Source organism: Anarrhichthys ocellatus, unplaced genomic scaffold, assembly GCF_004355925.1.
Source record: "Anarrhichthys ocellatus isolate YVR2014 unplaced genomic scaffold, GSC_Weel_1.0 scaffold273, whole genome shotgun sequence".
In the NCBI taxonomy this organism is placed as follows: Eukaryota; Metazoa; Chordata; class Actinopteri; order Perciformes; family Anarhichadidae; genus Anarrhichthys; species Anarrhichthys ocellatus.
In genome coordinates this window covers 29,800-46,730 of record NW_022280298.1, presented here as the reverse complement: position 1 = coordinate 46,730, position 16,931 = coordinate 29,800, and the positions used below count along the sequence as shown (strand labels likewise).

Genomic DNA, 16,931 nt, shown 5'->3' with positions numbered 1-16,931 from the left:
TCCTTTCTCTGTGAACCCGGCGAGGGTTTTTTGAAAGGGACTGTTTACTTGATGTCTTTCTTTGAAGTTCAGCAGGATCTGGCTTTGATTAGATCAATACTTTGTGTTTCAGAGTGAAGAGGAGCTGAGAAGCTCCCCCGCTGCTTTTAGAGAGTGAGGAGGATTAGGCTGGAGCTCAGTGGAGGCACGACGGCACTCTCGCACAGGCAACCGGAGCTGGAGCCATGAGCAGGGCGCTTACGGAGCACATCAGCAGTAGCTTCCGAGAAGATGCTCCTCGTCCTCCGGTACCGGGGGAGGAGGGAGAGGCGTCATGCTACAACCCCAGCAGATCTGCCAAAATGAGAGCCCAGAGCAAGGTTAAAGATACTCCCGCCGCCGCGCCTCCCGGCTCCACACCGCGGAGGAACGAGGATGGACTCGGGGAGCCAGAGGGCAGCGCGTCCCCGGACTCGCCCCTAGTCCGGTGGACAAAGTCTCTGCATTTTCTCCTGGGCGACCAAGACGGCGCTCACCTCTTTAGGACCTTTTTGGAGCGAGAAAATTGCGTGGACACTTTGGACTTTTGGTTCGCCTGCAACGGCTTCAGGCAAATGGACTTAAAGGATACCAAAACGTTGCGGGTCGCCAAAGTTATTTTCAAGCGGTACGTCGAGAACAACGGCATTGTCGCCAAGCAGCTGAAACCCGCCACCAAGACCTTCCTAAGGGATAGTATTAAGAAACAACAAATAGACTCTGCCATGTTTGACCAGGCGCAGACGGAAATCCAGTCCAACATGGAAGAGAATGCATACCAGATGTTTTTGACCTCTGACATATACCTCGAATACGTGCGCACGGGCTGCGAAAACGCGGCGTACATGAACCACGGCAGCCTCGGCAGCCTCAAGCTGATGTGCGGATACCTTCCTCCTCTCATAGAGGAAGAGGAGTGGAGTTGTAATGACCTGAAGGCAAAAACGTTAGGGTCTGTGGTTGGACTGTCTGCGAAAACCCTGAGGGCTACTGCTACCATCCGGACAGCAGCTGAAGTGCTGGAGAATAGTTGCAGGTAAGAGCATGCATGCCTGTGTTGTTACATTTTAGTGAGTGTGTGTGTTTTTTAGTAGCCTCTTGCTTACTCTCCTCGTGATTCCTTCGTTAGTTAAACTACAGTGGATATGTGGCAGTTTTCACAAATGCGTAAGAGAGAGATAAAGGCACTTGATCAAAGAGTCTCAGAGGAACATGCCTGTGTATTTGTGCCCTCCTGCCTTGCAGTTAGTCAAGGGGTTGGAGGGGTGGAGGGGCGGGGTGGGTAAAAAACATCAATGGATCTGAGCCTTCCTTTTAAGTAAATGGTGTCTTGCAGGCAGCCCTCTGCTGGCTTGCCCAAGTTTCCTGTGCTTTGAAACCCTTCCTCCGGTTCAGGCACAAATTCAGACACCAAGCCTCATGTCTGTTAAAGCTACATGAAACAGTGTGATGCTATTCTAAAGTCATGCTGTTTTTTTGTGTTGTTTTTTCTACTCCAAAGCCATATAGTTATTGTATACTATCACACAATCTCTTTGACCCAAATAACTGCCAATACAGAGTTAAGAGAATTGAAGCAGTCAGTGTTTTGCCAAGCGGCGATATTGTTCTGTTGGTCAGAGATGAAAGCAGATCTGTTTCCTGAGAGCTCGTCCCACACATTGTCCAACAGCTGAAATCTTGTCAAGCCAGGAACATTTTCAAAAACTGGATTTTATGCATGAGCTTGCATCAAAGGGCACTTAAAAAGTTTTTCACTCAACTACTTTGTCCGCATATCTGGACGCAGTTGTTACTTATAGGAGTTGAACAATGTCTTGTTGATTTGGTTTGGTAGAAAAGGGCAATTCATAGATAATCCATACTTTCCTTCTGAAGTTCACGAAACATTTAGTGGGACTGGAAATTATAATTTTAATAACAGAGTAAAAAAAACCGAATTGACTAAGTCTAATAACTCAACCTAAACACTCCCTTGATGATTTCTTCCTTCATGTGAGCAGATGTCAGATAACATCATAGCACAGTTACTCATTTTCTTGAAAGGGCGCATGTTGAGTTAGGAACCAATAAGCACAGGGTTTGTTGACATGTGGGCATCTCCTGGTTTCCTGGTGTGATCCCCCGCATTCTTGTTTTTTACTGAAAGAAAATTGGGAGGGAGAGAGCCCCCTCTTTCTCCTTTCCATCACCCGCGCTTTCCCCCTGCCCCTCACCATCTCTTTAGGTCAACCAATTTCCATCTCAAACATGTGGAACTAATTTTGCCACTGCACAGATTCCTTTTTTCCTCTCTTTTTCTGAGAAACCTCCAAAGCCCAACTCCAAAGTGATTGAAAAACACAACAACAAAACATCCTCAGCTCAGTTCCGCAGCTTCAACCACCAATCCCCACTTTGCCATAGATTGTGTGTGCACGTGTCTCAGTGTTCTTCCTCTTTCTTTTCTATCCAGCACTTTTATCTCTGCTTTTTGAAGAAAAAATAATCTGTCTGACAGAGACTAAGCATGCTTTGGAGAGAGACAGGGAGAGACAAGAGGAGGAGAAGGGGGAAAGACAGGAAGGGAGGATCATGAAAGAAAGAAAAGAGATGGAGAAAGAGAGCGGGGGGGGCGTACAGAGAGCCCAGCTGTGCCAAATACCTGACTCTTTGCGCGGACCTTCCAAAGGTCAGGTTTGTGCTCGGGGCCTACGGCTTTAGTCATGCTGGGGTTCTCCTCTCAGCACTCCTGGCAGAAGGCATTCTCATAAAGAAAGGGGCCCTCCTTCCCCCTTTCCCTCTCTCCCTCCCTCTCTAAAGCTCAAGTTCCCCCTTCCTCTTCTTCCCCCCTCTTCCTTGTCCACCCCCTTCACTACTGAAACAGGAATGCAACACAGCAGGAGAGAGTAGAAAGACAGAGAGAGGGAGAGACATTAGAAAGGAAAGCAGGGTAAAGGAGGGGCCCCAGACTGGATGATAGAGAGAGGGAGAGATAGAAGTGGGAGAGTGTGGATGAGAAAACACTCCAAGGAAAGAGAGAGTGGAGTTTCAGAATGGGAAAAGTGCAGGAGTATGGATGGGCCTGGCCCAAACAAAAGGGTGGGAAGATAGCACAAGAGAGAAGAAGGGAAATGCTGTTGTTCATTCATACACAGGCAGGCTGCTCACTTCAGCCACTCCAAACCCCCCCCCCCCCCCCAAACACACAACCTGTGAACCTGTGAGGGAGGAGGGACATGAAAGAGAACCCATACCTCCATCTCTAATATTGTTGTCACATTCCTCTGACCTCAAAAGTCTCACGAAAGTGACTTTAATTGCAGAAATCTAAAGAATTTGATAAAATGAATAACAGAAACGGGAAACACAAAGCAAGTAAACTTTATCCAGCTGTCAAACCTCTCCACTGTCTTCATTTCACACAGCAGCCAAAAGGGACATCACATTAAGACATGGCAAATTTATTCCTGGGTCTTTTTTTGCAGGTCCCTACGTCGAGGAGACCCCGCCAGCCCCTACTTTGTCAACTCCGGCTACATTTTTGCCCCTGCCACCAGTGCCAACGACAGCGAGATCTCCAGTGATGCTACGACGGACGATTCCATGTCCATGACGGACAGTAGTGTGTAAGTGTTTTTTGTTGTTATTGAAATCAAAAAGTTGATTGCTCAGTTTAATTTCAACCCAGATTACGTAGCAACTTTAAATGGCGTATTTCCATTCAGTTGACCCTGGCCAAAGCTCTGAATTTTATTGTTTCAATAGTATCCGAACGTGCCTGGACCAAGGTTCAGTCAACACCTTTCCAGGAAAAATATTTGGCCTTGTAGTCCAACAGAGTCAGCATTTCCTCAAGCCAAGGGGCTGCACTGTTGCGAAATAATGGTCCGTAATGTATTTTAATTATCCTCTATGATTGACTCCAGGTAATTCTATTAATGTGTAGTTGTTACTGTGGCCTCCAGGGAGACAACTCTGGGGAAGTCATTATGTCTTAGGACCTTTTGAAGTTTATTCTGATGCGTTGCAGGCTGGAGAGAAGGGTGAAAAAAGAGAGAGAACGTCTTGATGTGGGTGGGGGCGTTGCCTCATTTTCCTCAAAGTTGAAATGTATCTATCCCACCCACCCTTCTGCCACAACAGACTTGTTTTTTTCATATTATCTAATCGCTTTTTCCCTTTGAAGAGCTGGAGGAGAGGGGGAGGGAAATGGCCATTCGGGCCTCAAGACAAACTCATTGAAAAATGTTGGCACCAAATGAAAGGAGGCTTACTCACATGGTGGGTCGGTTTCCTGCCACTGGCCTCTGCGGCGTGCTGAGATCATGTGTCTGTGAGGCTTTCACAGGGGTTACTCATTTCTAGACCTTGGGACAAGGCATGAGGAACTCCCCCTGGCCAGGCGAGGGCACCCCCAAAAAAATATCACCTCACCCACCCAACCCTCCACAGCCTCTCTCCTCCACCCGCCGGAGCCAATAGCAGGAGTGGTTGGACTCGAAGTGCAAGGGAGTGAGAAAATAAAGTGCACGGAGTATAAAGGGCTTAACTGAATCGCTTTCAGCCTATTGTTAGGTGAGGGGAGCTTAGGGGGATAAGAGGGTGGCTGGCTGCTTTGAAAATGACTTGCACAACTGAATAGGAGATCCCCATAAAGTAAGGGCCCATGAAACCATGAAAGAGCCCACGGCTGTTTTCTCTTTCCCAACCTGGACAAAGCACCCAGCCGTCACATGTTTGCCAGGGTGGAGACAGTTTGGATTGATAAAAACATAGTCAGTGATTGGGAAGTTGCGAGCTTTGTGCCGTTTTGCCCCCTAGGTTTGGGGTTCTTGTTAGCGCTCAAGTTCCTCTGGGCTGTTAAGTTTCACTTTTGAAGAGTTTCCTGTGTTTCTTCCTGCACCTTGAGGGATGATGGCTTGTAATCTCGAGGGGACAGTTTGTGAAGCGTTGTTTTTGGTAGTAGGCTCCACCTACAAAAAGGTTTGCTGCAACACGGGTGATATCAGCAGCCTGGCTCCAGTATCTGATTCTTCCTGACGATGTCGCTCTGACATGTGACTTGCAGAACCTGTTTAGGGGAATGCAGAAGAAAAATAGATTCACTGCTGAACACCGTGATGTGTCAAAGTCATATTCTTTTAATAGTTCCCACCAAGGTCATTGACACAGCGATCTCTCCTGCCCTTGTCCCCATGTCTCGTTTCTCCGCACCCCTAACTGATTTTAATAAAAAATGCAGCTTCTTCCTCTCATTCGACAGAACAATTTGATTAGTGTGTCCTTTAACAGTGGTTAAAAGGCACACTGCGAATTTGAATCTCATTTCCCAGATAAAGAACAACAAGAGGAGGATTTGGGAAGGGGGGGTGGAAGAAGGGGCGGAAGAAGGGGGGGGGGGGGGGGGATTTTTTTTTTTTCTTTTTGCTTATATCTTATTTATGGATTTACTTGGACCGCTGGGGAATGCTGCTGCACCAACTTCAAACATTACCTTATCTTACAAACCAGCCTTTTGATGTTGCTGAGATCAGAGGCTCACAGCACAGTGCTTGCCAAACGAAGATGGCAGTGGGTGCATATGTGCATGAGTGTGAGATTTCAAAGAGGCAGCAGAAAAAGTAGCGTTTGGGCTAGGTCAGACACTTCTGAGCAGCCAAAACGGCCAAGATAATTGGCCCAGCTTAAGTGGCAGCTGACTGGAAAAAAAGCGAGCAGACACAGAATGAAAAATGGAGAATAAATGCTAAATTGTCCGGAGACTTTTTGAATTCCGAGCTAAATCTCTGGTTTTATATTAATTTATCAGAGCTACAAAGCCAGCAGAACTTAAGCAGCATTCGCTAGCCTGTTGTAGTTTCCGATCCTAATCGGCTACTGAGTTCAGCGCTAATTTGTCTGCTTTTTAAACAACCGCTGTCAGAGTTGACAAGCACCGATGTAATCTTATTGGTGAGGCTCTTCTTTTGAAGCCCGCACTGGGATGTTTAGCATATCTCTACCATTGTTCTGGCGTGTTTTGTTATGTGTGTTTTTGTTGACTTGGCTTCAAGGGCTCTGTGGCCTTTTGCTTTAGATGTAATGTGCCTAGTGGGTGGTTACTTAGTGGTGTTGTGTCGGTCACTTCAATGATGAACTGTCTCCTAAGGGCTCTTTCTCCACAAAGATTGGCTAATGGTGCTAATGCACCAAGAGTTGGTGTGGAGGTACTGTGACCTGCATGATGAGTTGCAGTAAATGGTGAAAAAAAAACCAACTAGATAAATTGTAAATAAGAGTCATTTGAGTGTTTTTTTTAACATATAATATCTTTTTGTTTTTTAACAGAGATGGAATCCCTCCATATAAGCTGGGCACTAAGAAGCAACTCCAGCGAGAGATCCATCGCAGTGTCAAGATCAATGGCCAAATAACGCTACCCCACTTTCCTGTAAGTCCTACCTCCTTAAGTTCTACTTCCTGTCTCAGTGTTTCCTTTTTTTGTAATCTGCTAAACTCAAACTTTTACACACTGACAGACAACTGGGTCCTGATTCCCTCGAGGAGTTGTGCTTTATTTTATTTTTTTCAGAGCTCATGTTGTGACAGAATACTATATTTCATTCCCCGGCTCATTTTCATATAAAAGCTACGGTAAATGAAAGGCAGGATTAGCATACCACTTCACTTCTTCTGCTGCTGTTTCAACCCCCCCCCTCCTCTTCCCAGAAGCTTCTGTAGGGATGTAAATATAAACTTGTGTTGTCATCTTTGTGTTCCGTCTCTGTTACTGTAGTATGTCACACAGCATCATAGCTCCATATGTTTTATGATAGCTGTGGTTATAGCATAGGCAATAACTGATACGGTGTTAATGGTGATGGTTAAGATTACTCTTTCAACTGACTAAAACTACAGTTTACATCCCAGCAGATGAATACGAGCCAAATTACTATTCAATTCCACTTTCGTCTACTCCCACCCTGATATCTGGTCCCATTAGTATTTAGGTCATACGGCGTATGTGCTTTGAATTCTTGATTTTGTTGACCTGCTGAAGGTTTAAAGAACTGGGTTATCACAGATTGACACAGGTTATAAAGTCTGTTTGAGGCAAGAAAAGTTCAATTCTTTTGTCTTCATATCCAAACACAGGTATGTGTATATGGAAGAGTTGTGCAATTGTCAGTCTGTTCCGCCTTTTGGCTCTCTTCCTCTCTGTCTTTTCACTCTCTCAATCTTTCTCTCTCTCTCTCTTTTCCTTTCCCACTTGCACTCCTTTAATGTCTCCCTCCTGATTTGGAGATGGCTCTGTCTCCCATGATGCACCAGCCCCAGGCAGCAGGGGCCCCGTGCAGGGCTGGCGCTCCTTTGCCAGCAGCTCTGCTTGCCTTTCTTCTTCTTCCCTTCATCGTGTCTACAAAGAGATGAGAGCAACAACAAAAAAAGAGTCAAAATCAAGAAAGCCAGTGTGCCAAATAACAAAAAAGTAAGAAAGGGAGAGAGAGAAGCCGGTGCATATAGTTAAAGAAAAAGGAGGATAATGTGACTAGAGTACCTCTGAGCTGCCCTGCATGCAGCCGGGAAATAAATTACTACTTCCCCTCAGATCTTCCCAGTATTTGACTCCTCTATCCTCTCCCTCCCTCTTTTCCCTCCTTCTGTCTCACTCTCTCTCTCTGCCACCATTGCCACTTTACCAATGCACATCTCAATCCTCTCCCTCTTTTTTCATGCTGTTAATTTTGTCCCCCTCTCCCCTTTTTTTTATTCCCCTCTCCTCACTCTCTTCTCTGTCGATATCTGGCTTTTATTCGGAGATTTAAAGCCGCGTGTCCCTCCCACCCCTAGTGTGCGTTTGATGTTTGACAAGGGCCCTTTGAAGTTTGCTGACTTCAGAGGCTGCCTAGCTGATGGCTTGGTCGGGCTACAGAGGGTGCAGGCAGGGGGCCTCCCCTCCGAGCGAGACCAACTGCTACCCCGCCATCGCTACCCCCTTCTCTCCTCCTCACCCACCAGCCTGGCACCGCCAAGGGCACTGGGTATGAGAAGATCTGGGGAGGGATGGGCGGCGGAGAAGGTTCAGGTTAGCTCGAGGGCAAGGGCATCTGGATTAGGCCTTTTGGAATAGTAGCAGGCTTTTTTTGGAACGAGATAGGACGGTGGATTAATGCAACATATTGCGTCCGTCAAAAACACTACGCAGTTACACTGTCGCACACACAGACACTAAATTGTCCTTCCCCCTGTGTTGTTTATCCTGCAGAGGACACATCGGCTACCAAAGGAGATGACCCCTGTTGAGCCCTCAGCCTTTGCTGCCCAGCTCATATCGCGGCTGGAGAAGCTGAAGCGAGAGCAGGACACCATGAGCTCGTTGGAGGAGAGGCTGCAGCAGATCCAGGAGGTACGGATGCACACAAACCTGTTCTCAACAGCCTGACACTTCCACCAATATTAAGCTTGGCTACCACTTGGAAATTCTAACTTGTATCCAAGTTCCATATCGCACTACAAAAGCCTTTATGCCAGCTTTAGTATGTCGAAGAACAGGGGAAAGACCAAGGGATTTGAAAGTCTGTCTTGGTTTAGCTGCTTCTTCCCTTTTCCTCTCTGTCCTCCACTCCTTCATCTGGAGGAACTTTCAAACTTATATTTCTAGACACACTTGAAGCTCCTTCAAATAGTTAGCACTTAGATACTCTCCAGTGGCACGTTTGCTGAGTATGTGTAGTGCCAGTCTCTTTGTGCAGCACAGGCACACTCTGCATTATAGATGAAGCGCACCCAAAGCCTGTTAGCGAAGATAACAGTGCGGCAAAAAGGAAACTCAAATCAAGTTATCCAGGCGTTTGCTCTCACTGACTTCAGAGGACGAAAGATATAAGTTGGTGTAAGTTGAGACATGAATTCCTCGGCTTGCTGCCTTTTCCACATGTGACTGTGTATGAATGTTTTCTCAATCGCCTTAACTTTTTTACTCTTTTCTTTGTCTAGGAGGAGGAAAGGGAGGAGAGCGTTGAGCTCACCAGCAGCACGTCCCTCCATCACCCTCTTTTCCCATCTGGCAGCCAATGCGAGGAAGACCCCCAGGCGATCCTGGACGAGCACCTATCCCGTGTACTGAAGACACCTGGCTGCCAGTCACCAGGTGTGGTTCGGCACTCACCGTGCTCACGCTCCCCAGATCGGACAGATGCTTTGGTGTCCTCTGGCCACGGGCCCTTCTTTGGTGCTTATCCTGGGGCCGCCAAGGCTCTGATGACAGGCAAGCAGTCCACTAAGCACATCCACCACCACTACATTCACCACCACCACGCTGGCGTCAAGACCAAGGAGCAGATTGAGGCCGAGGCGGCTCAGCGCGTGCAGTGCCTCTGCCCTCCAGGGGGCGCCAATTATTCCGACTTCATCCCTGCGTGAGTGTAACTTCTAAACTCCGCTGACACTAGTTGTCAGTCAACTTAGTGCATTAGCCCTTAGTACCTTAGATTTTAAAAATTGTCCCCGTGGTAAAGCTGTTCCATGATCCTAACTTGCCTCTCCTTCTTCCTCCAGTCGTTGCAGCACTTTGTCCAGACGACCAGTCAAAGACACCGACGAGGGCGTGTCTTCGCCACGTCTTCCCCTAGATGCCACCGACCGCTCTCAGAATGTTTGGCAGTGGATCCTAGAGAGTGAGAGGCAGGGCAAGCACAAGCCACACAGGTGAGTTTCGGTCAGGAGTCGCCACATCCTCATTTCTGTCTCGAGTTCCCAGCTCACGTTGGCCGTTTCTATCCTAACAGCACTCAAGGCCTAAAGAAGTCCAACCCGCTTGACTCCAAGACTCTGCCTGGTCGGACTCACTCCTCTTGGGGTGGAGGCGGCATTGGCAGTGGGGCTCACCTCCGTGGCCATCACCCAGGCCACCCGTTCATCCAGGACCCGGCCATGCCACCCCTGCCCCCACCTAACACCCTGGCACAGCTTGAGGAGGCCTGCCGCAGACTAGAAGAGGTCTCCAAGCCACCGAAACAAAGGTACACACAGATTTACATATAGAACCAAAACTGCCAACATATTCCCCATCTTCCACATTTCACTGACCACATTTAGAATACACTGTTTTGCATAGTCCAGTTCAGTTTAGTGGTTTTCCTTCCTATTGATGTGATTATTGATTGGTCATTGATGTCTGTTATTTTAACAGGCATTCAACAGGAGCCAGCAGCCTTCAGAGAGACAGGAGCCACCCAGCAGCAGCCTTCCCCACTTCAGGCAGCCCGCTAGCAAGCCCCGGACTCCAAGCAGACGAGTATGAGCTTCTTTCTACAGCTCAACGTTTCTTCATTTCTTTCTCAATTGCTTTCTAGCTATTAAGCTTTTCATATTTCATTTATCATACACTTAGACACTTTTTTTTTTAGGTTTTCCTCTCCGAGCTTGTGTTTTATACCCTCTTCTTCACAGATTTTCTCGCTCTCCCCTTCAAAGAGAGATGTTGTGAGTCAGCATAGCTATGTCTTTGAACTCCTCTTCGCTTGCTTTTTAATCATTTAAGATTAAACATGCTTTAATACGGAATCCTAACTACCCACCCGTCTCCCAATACACACACACACTTACCACTGGAACCCAACAAAGATGTGTTAAGTAGCCCTTGGTAACCCAAATTCATTGGCCCCCTTTGTATATTTGTTGTTGAATGGGTTGAGTATTTGATGATAAGCTACAGCCACCTGACTGTGAGGCCTCTTTTAGTTTTAATTGTTTGACCCTTGGGTGAGCCAGCTGTCTGTTGGCATCCTTAATTAATTATTCTCTTTGTCTACATTCAACAATGTGACTCCTTCTCCTACAAGTGCAACTGTTTGACACCAGTTTTCATTTTTGCATTTTCAGGTCTAAAGAGCTAATGATCACCTACTTCTTCTGTGGTGAGGAGATTCCTTATCGCAGTGTGATGAAGACCCACTGCCTCAACCTGGGACACTTCAAGGAACAGCTCAGCAAGAAAGGCAACTACCGGTAATTATGAACCACTGACGGCACACAAATCACAGTACTGGCTCATACTCGGATAGATATTTCTTCACACCTGTTTGAATGAGGGTGGTGCTGGAGCAGGATTAGTTATCTGTGTGTGTATGTGCATTTGTTATTGTACTTGTATATGCTTGTCTGCTGAGTGGCAGTGTGAAATACTGGAGCCTGATAGTTGAAAAGAAACTGGGCTGATCCGCTATGCTCAGAGCTTACAGAGGGGGGGGAGCGAATTTTTTTTCCCACATCTGGTACTGATTTCCATGGTAAGGCAGCCTTAATAAATATGGCTTTGAAGACTGGGCCTTTTTATTTTGTGCACAAAGACCATTGCGAGGCCTTCAAATTCCTCCTCCACACTATTGCATCAGGCATTAAAATCAAATGCCGCAAGCACCGTCTTCTGTTAATGACTGATTGCAGGTAACAAACCAAAAATACCTCCTGTCAATGTCAGCAGATGAGGGGGAATTACTAAACAAAGTAAGGACTAATTTAAAACATCACATGACATTTTCAATCAGGATGTCCAGGCTTTATTGAGTAACTGTTCCAGTGCGGCATAGGTTGTATGCCACTGAAAAGACACAAGACCTACATGCCCATGACATCAGCATTAGGTTACAGCCACATCTGCTTGTTAGGCAAGAGAGAAGGCCTGCAAACAAGTCATTGCACCGCTGCTATCCCATAACTCTTCAGCGAGCGAATGAGAAGGGGGAGGTGGGGATGAAGCGTCTGGCTTCAATGACAGCAGAATGTGTGGAGTTGGTTAATTTGGACATGGCAGCGGTACAGTGGAGAACAGTATGCTGCAGCTCTGCCAGACAATATTAGTGCCAGATGTTGCAAAGAGAGAAAAATCCTGCCACATAAAACATGTTCCAATAGTAAGACTCCTTCTGTCACTCTCTGTCTCACTCTCCGAAAACAAAGTGATGACTTTGAACTATTTGTGAGTGAAAATAAAGCATTCTCTCCTGGAAAATAAAATCCAGCCAATTAAATTGAGAAGGGTAATGCATTTATTTGGTTTCTACTAATGAAGATGAAAAGGCTAAAGCTAAAGCTTCTATCTGTTGTCGAAGCTTTGCTGAAATGCCATATCATTAAACAAAGCCATCACCCCTCCGACACATTGCTGCACACTTCAGTAGAAAGTCTTGCAGCCGTGGTAACGCAACCTCCTCCTTCGTTTGTGTGCAATTACAATCAACATGGCAAATAAAACTGTATGTGTACGTTTTTGTACGCCCCTCCGTACATGTGTTGTATAAATGACTCTAAGCTGAGCGATTGCTCATAAAACAGCTTTTTTATTCTCCCTTTTTCTTCTTCTTTTTTTTGTATTCTGAACGCAGGCACACATGGGCAAAATGAGGCATTTTTCCATTACAAAGCTTATCATTAAATCCCCTCCCGCTGATCTTTTGCTGGGTTGAAAGTAGAGAGGAGAAATCATTAGGAGCTCCAGGAGACTTCACAGTCACTGGGACCAAGCTAACCCTGGGAGTTATCTCTGCTTGAGAGAAGAAGAGTGGGCTAGCTAGGTGACCTGTGACCTCCAGGAGACTGTCTGAGCGGTCGCCCCCCCCCCCCCTCCCAGGGTAAGGCCCCTCAGGCTCGGCCCACATCCAACCTATCACACCCACTCACCGAGCCAGAGAAGGCCTGCGCTTGCCCCCCCTGCGCTTTCTTCCCTTCCCGCTCCCCTCTTTTTTCCTCTGTTCTCCGCTGGTGATCGGAAAGCTGCCCGAAGTATGTGTGTGTCTGGGATGGCGAGTGGATAAGAGAGAAACACAGGCCGTGTTTATATGCAAGCAGCGGAGTGTGTTCTTGCAGTCACAGGCAGACTCTCAGGCACCTGAAATGCCAACCTGTGTGACAGAAAGGCCCTTCATTTGACAGCCAGCCCAATTAGAAGCCATGGAGACACAGAAAGGGAGGGTCACTGCTGAAGAGAGAGAGGAGGGGGGGGCCTTAAGACAGCCTGTAATTAACCCTTCAACTTTAATAAGACCTTGCAGGACAGATATGCATCTGTAGAATGGTCAGCAGTGGATGAGGAGACAAGCACACATGGATGAACACACACACAGACGGGCTGTTTCTAGCAGCTGGAATTATCACAGGGAGTGTTTAAACGGAGGGTTCAGCTCTGTTTGTGCAGCGGTGTGATGTGGAGTCGGGCTCTGCCTTTGAAGTGTGCAGGGATGGCATTGAAGGCTATGACTAAGTTGTTTTGCGCAGGATCCATTTCTGGCTCACAGAGTGTGTGTGTGTTTGTGTTTGATTTGGACTAAAGGGAGTTGTGCGCGAGCATGTAAATGGAAGTACTTGTATAGGTGCCTCAAAGCGGTTTAAAACACGAGGAAATGCATCAGATGCAGTCCTGCTGCCACTCTGTCAGTTTTCATTTGAGTTAAATTTTTGTTGTTTTTTCCAGGTACACCTACGCTCAACATTTTTTAATCACGGGCCTCTCTCTTTGTTTTGTCCTCCGTAGGTACTACTTCAAGAAAGCCAGTAATGAGTTTGAGTGTGGTGCCGTGTTCGAGGAGGTGTGGGAGGACGCCACCGTGTTGCCCATGTATGAGGGCAAGGTCCTGGGCAAGGTGGAGAAAATGGACTAAAAGCCACTTTGTTGCCATCCAACAACCCAACCAACGCCCTTCCCCGCCCAACCAAAAGCTAAACTGTCCCTAAAAAAAAAATTGAGCAAGAGACTCTTTGTAATTAACAAAAAATACTCTGGACTCCTGTTTTTGTTTTTTGTTTTGTTTTTTCTTCTATTTCTTAATATTAAGCTAAACAGAGTTAATATATCCAGCACAAGAGGAGTGTTTGAAGGAAGACGAGCCAATGAAGTATGTCGAACCCAGAGGAGGTGCCGCCCCTCCCTGACTTTATCAACCAATCAGCCTTAGAAACACAAGGGAATGACACGAGAGACTTAAAAAGACCAATACAAGGATGATGACGATGATGAAGATGATTGGAGGCCAGTGGGGGGGAGACCCCGCCTCTTCTTGAATATAACCACTGAAGATATAGATGACTGTTTTGTTGTGATGTGATGAGCAACTGATGGTGCATTCATGCCAAGTGCAACGGACTAGCAGGCGCTGAAGACACGGCTCCACCAACCTGCTCTTAACGCTACACTCCAACATCGTTACAAAAACGTCTGTACATGTGCATATACATACATGCATATATGTATATATACATGTATTATATATAGAGATGCTTTTTGTCTTGAGTTGAAAGTTTTTAAGTATTTATTGAAAAAAAAAAACCCAACCCACTCTTTTCCCTGTTTTTAAAATCCTGTGTCCCTCCCCCTCCCTATTCCAGCCAATGGGCAAGCTGCTTTGAATGTTGGGAGAATACTGTGGTGATATTGTTAAGTGTTTGTTTTTGTCTGTTTTTACTTTACACAAAGGATGTGACACTAGCCTAGCACCTCCCATCGCCTTGTAGCCCTGTCTGATCCAAACTAACAACCTTAGCAGTGGTCGTGTCTGAGGCGCACTCCCTCCTCTATTCTAATGGTCAATCCCAGTCTTATATGCTGCTGATAATTTGTAATGTTTGTCACACTAGTATTTCCTCTCCCTCGTTCTCCCCCTCCCTCTCTTTTTCCCCTCAGTCCGGTGACAGAGCTCAATCTTTTTTGTTGTGCCTTTGTTTGTGAACCAGGCATTGCACGAGGGTAGGGGGGTGAAAACAGTTGCAGATACACACAGAGGAGACCTGGAGCACAAGCTGTACCATCTAATAATGGCAGTGTTTACAGCCCGCACACTAAAATAACTTTTGCTAACAAGAACAAGTGAGAATGACTTCTCAACGGAAGTCAGCTAGTGTGTCAAAAGACACACAAGAAAAGAAAACAGAACATTGAAGAATTATGGCTCCAATATCCTATGAATGTTGTTACAGTAACATCGTATATAGCAGAGCTCCTGTATACATTGTAATTATGCATTCTGAAGTACGGATACTGACACGTGATGCACACACACACACAGTGCACACACAGTATCTCTGGTGTTTTATGAGTACAGCACCTGTGCCTACATGGATGCCATACCATGTGCTACCCTGTTTCAGGGTTTTAATATATATCCCTTGGTTTTCAGAAGGGTTTTATGTTGAAAAGATATTTTTATGCTTTTAATAATATCCTGTAATCATGTTTTGTTTTTACACCACGGCCTTTTTTTTTGTTTCATTATATCTAAACTGTAAATTATACATTATATAAAGAGTTTCATTTAAAGATTTACATGGACCTATAATTATTGTAATTATTGAGAGATGTAGCCTTTATTAAAGTTTTATATTTTTCAAATGAAAGCTGTTGTGTCTGGATTTGCTTCTTTCTTGATTGTCTAGAATAAGCTGTCAATGGTTTTCACTGCACTTCTAATGTCATCACGATACATTGTCTTATATCATGGTCTGGCTGAATCCTCGATTGGCTAATGTTGTTGTTAAACATACTTTCAAATTATACTTTTTGTTTATTCAACTGCATGCAATGTTAATGACTTTAAATGATTATAAATATTTCTGGCTCAAGTAAAACAGACTTTATGTTCATGTTGCCATGTCGTATCTAAGGTTCGTCCTATTTACTGGAGTAGTGACCAACGTTTCCATAGCATAAGAACCTTATGGGATGGTAATGATTGTTCCAGGTATTAGCAAACCCCCAGGCGTTACCAGGGATTGTGAAAAGTTTTGAATAGCAAAACGAATGGAAAATCTACATATATGGTCTTAATTCTTCTTGCACTTGTCGTGTTTTTTTTGCTGTCCAGACTTGCATTCTTGATTATATCCAGACTAAAGCAGTCTGGATACAATCTGGATATGCAAAAGAAATGTTGGGCAGGCAGTCTGAACGAGGCCTTAGAGAAGTCCCATACAATTGGAACATCCTATATGATTCTGGGCAGAGACCTTTTCTTGTGTGTTATATCCTCTCCTGCTGGGAAAAAAGCCAAAATATTATCTCAAAAGTATCAGTCTGATAAAACCAACCAAATGCATCAATATCAGCTGTTTAATTGTAAATGCCACACTTTAGCTAAATTTGAAGAAATATTGAATAGTGAACATCACACGACACCCCATGCTTCAGTGAAATGATAGCCTATCTATTGAAAATGACAGAATTTGCTAAGTAGGGCAGTATGTACTGTTATTAAATACTTACGTGAATTATTCTTGACAGTTACCAGCTTTCTGTATAACCTCCACGTCTTTCTCAGTAATGAAGAACACGAAATGTTAGCGCCATCCCCATTGAAGCGGTACAGCAGCGCTATGATCATACCACAGCACAGATTGAAGGTGGACAGGTGATGAATGAAAATAAGTCTTGTAGTCGCATCACACAGTCAGGAGTTTCACAACCTTAAAAACCTGTCTTTGTGCCGGAAAAATAATGGAAGTTTAAATTTGTGAATGCAAGCTGTTAATTCACTGCGTAAACAGAAATCACTTAAAGCCTGTAACCTTTTGATGTGTTACAGTCCCTCAGTGGTTAAATGTGCGCCTTCAGTATTCAGCACTGTATACAGCACTTAAATGGGAGACATTAAGCATGGAAACGGGGGCATCGGCTAATTGGTCCTATTAAAGAGCAATGAGGACCAGCGCATACTCTGACAGTCAACACAAACATTAATGAAGCAGACTGCATCCCCTATTAGAGGGCCTATAGCCATGTTTGCCTCAATTATCTGGCTTTATTTCAGCAGTGGGGGGGGGAATAATTCAGTGGTGGGGAGTACGCGCTGTCTGCTGCGTGCAGACTCACTCACTTGTATGGCTCACTTCAAATTGTTGACATAAAAAGAGACTTGCAATTGGCGAAAAGCAGAGGTAGCCACATAACAAAGATAACAGCAGTC

General features: G+C 45.5%; 1 protein-coding gene across 6 annotated transcripts in view; it reads left to right on the top strand.

Moving 5' to 3' along the window:
- Nucleotides 1-16,595, top strand: part of LOC116401191 (axin-2-like) — a 49,073-nt gene extending 32,478 nt beyond the window's left edge. For all 6 annotated transcript variants that reach the window (XM_031879477.1, XM_031879480.1, XM_031879479.1 and 3 more), the window contains 10 exons: nt 113-1,054; nt 3,486-3,626; nt 6,328-6,430; nt 8,246-8,386; nt 8,977-9,398; nt 9,538-9,687; nt 9,768-10,001; nt 10,172-10,276; nt 10,864-10,989; nt 13,511-16,595. In XM_031879477.1, coding sequence (XP_031735337.1) covers nt 225-1,054; nt 3,486-3,626; nt 6,328-6,430; nt 8,246-8,386; nt 8,977-9,398; nt 9,538-9,687; nt 9,768-10,001; nt 10,172-10,276; nt 10,864-10,989; nt 13,511-13,637 — 2,379 coding nt within the window. In that variant the 5' untranslated portion in view covers nt 113-224 and the 3' untranslated portion in view covers nt 13,638-16,595. The remainder of the gene's footprint in view (nt 1-112; nt 1,055-3,485; nt 3,627-6,327; nt 6,431-8,245; nt 8,387-8,976; nt 9,399-9,537; nt 9,688-9,767; nt 10,002-10,171; nt 10,277-10,863; nt 10,990-13,510) is intronic.
- Nucleotides 16,596-16,931: the final 336 nt, after the last annotated feature.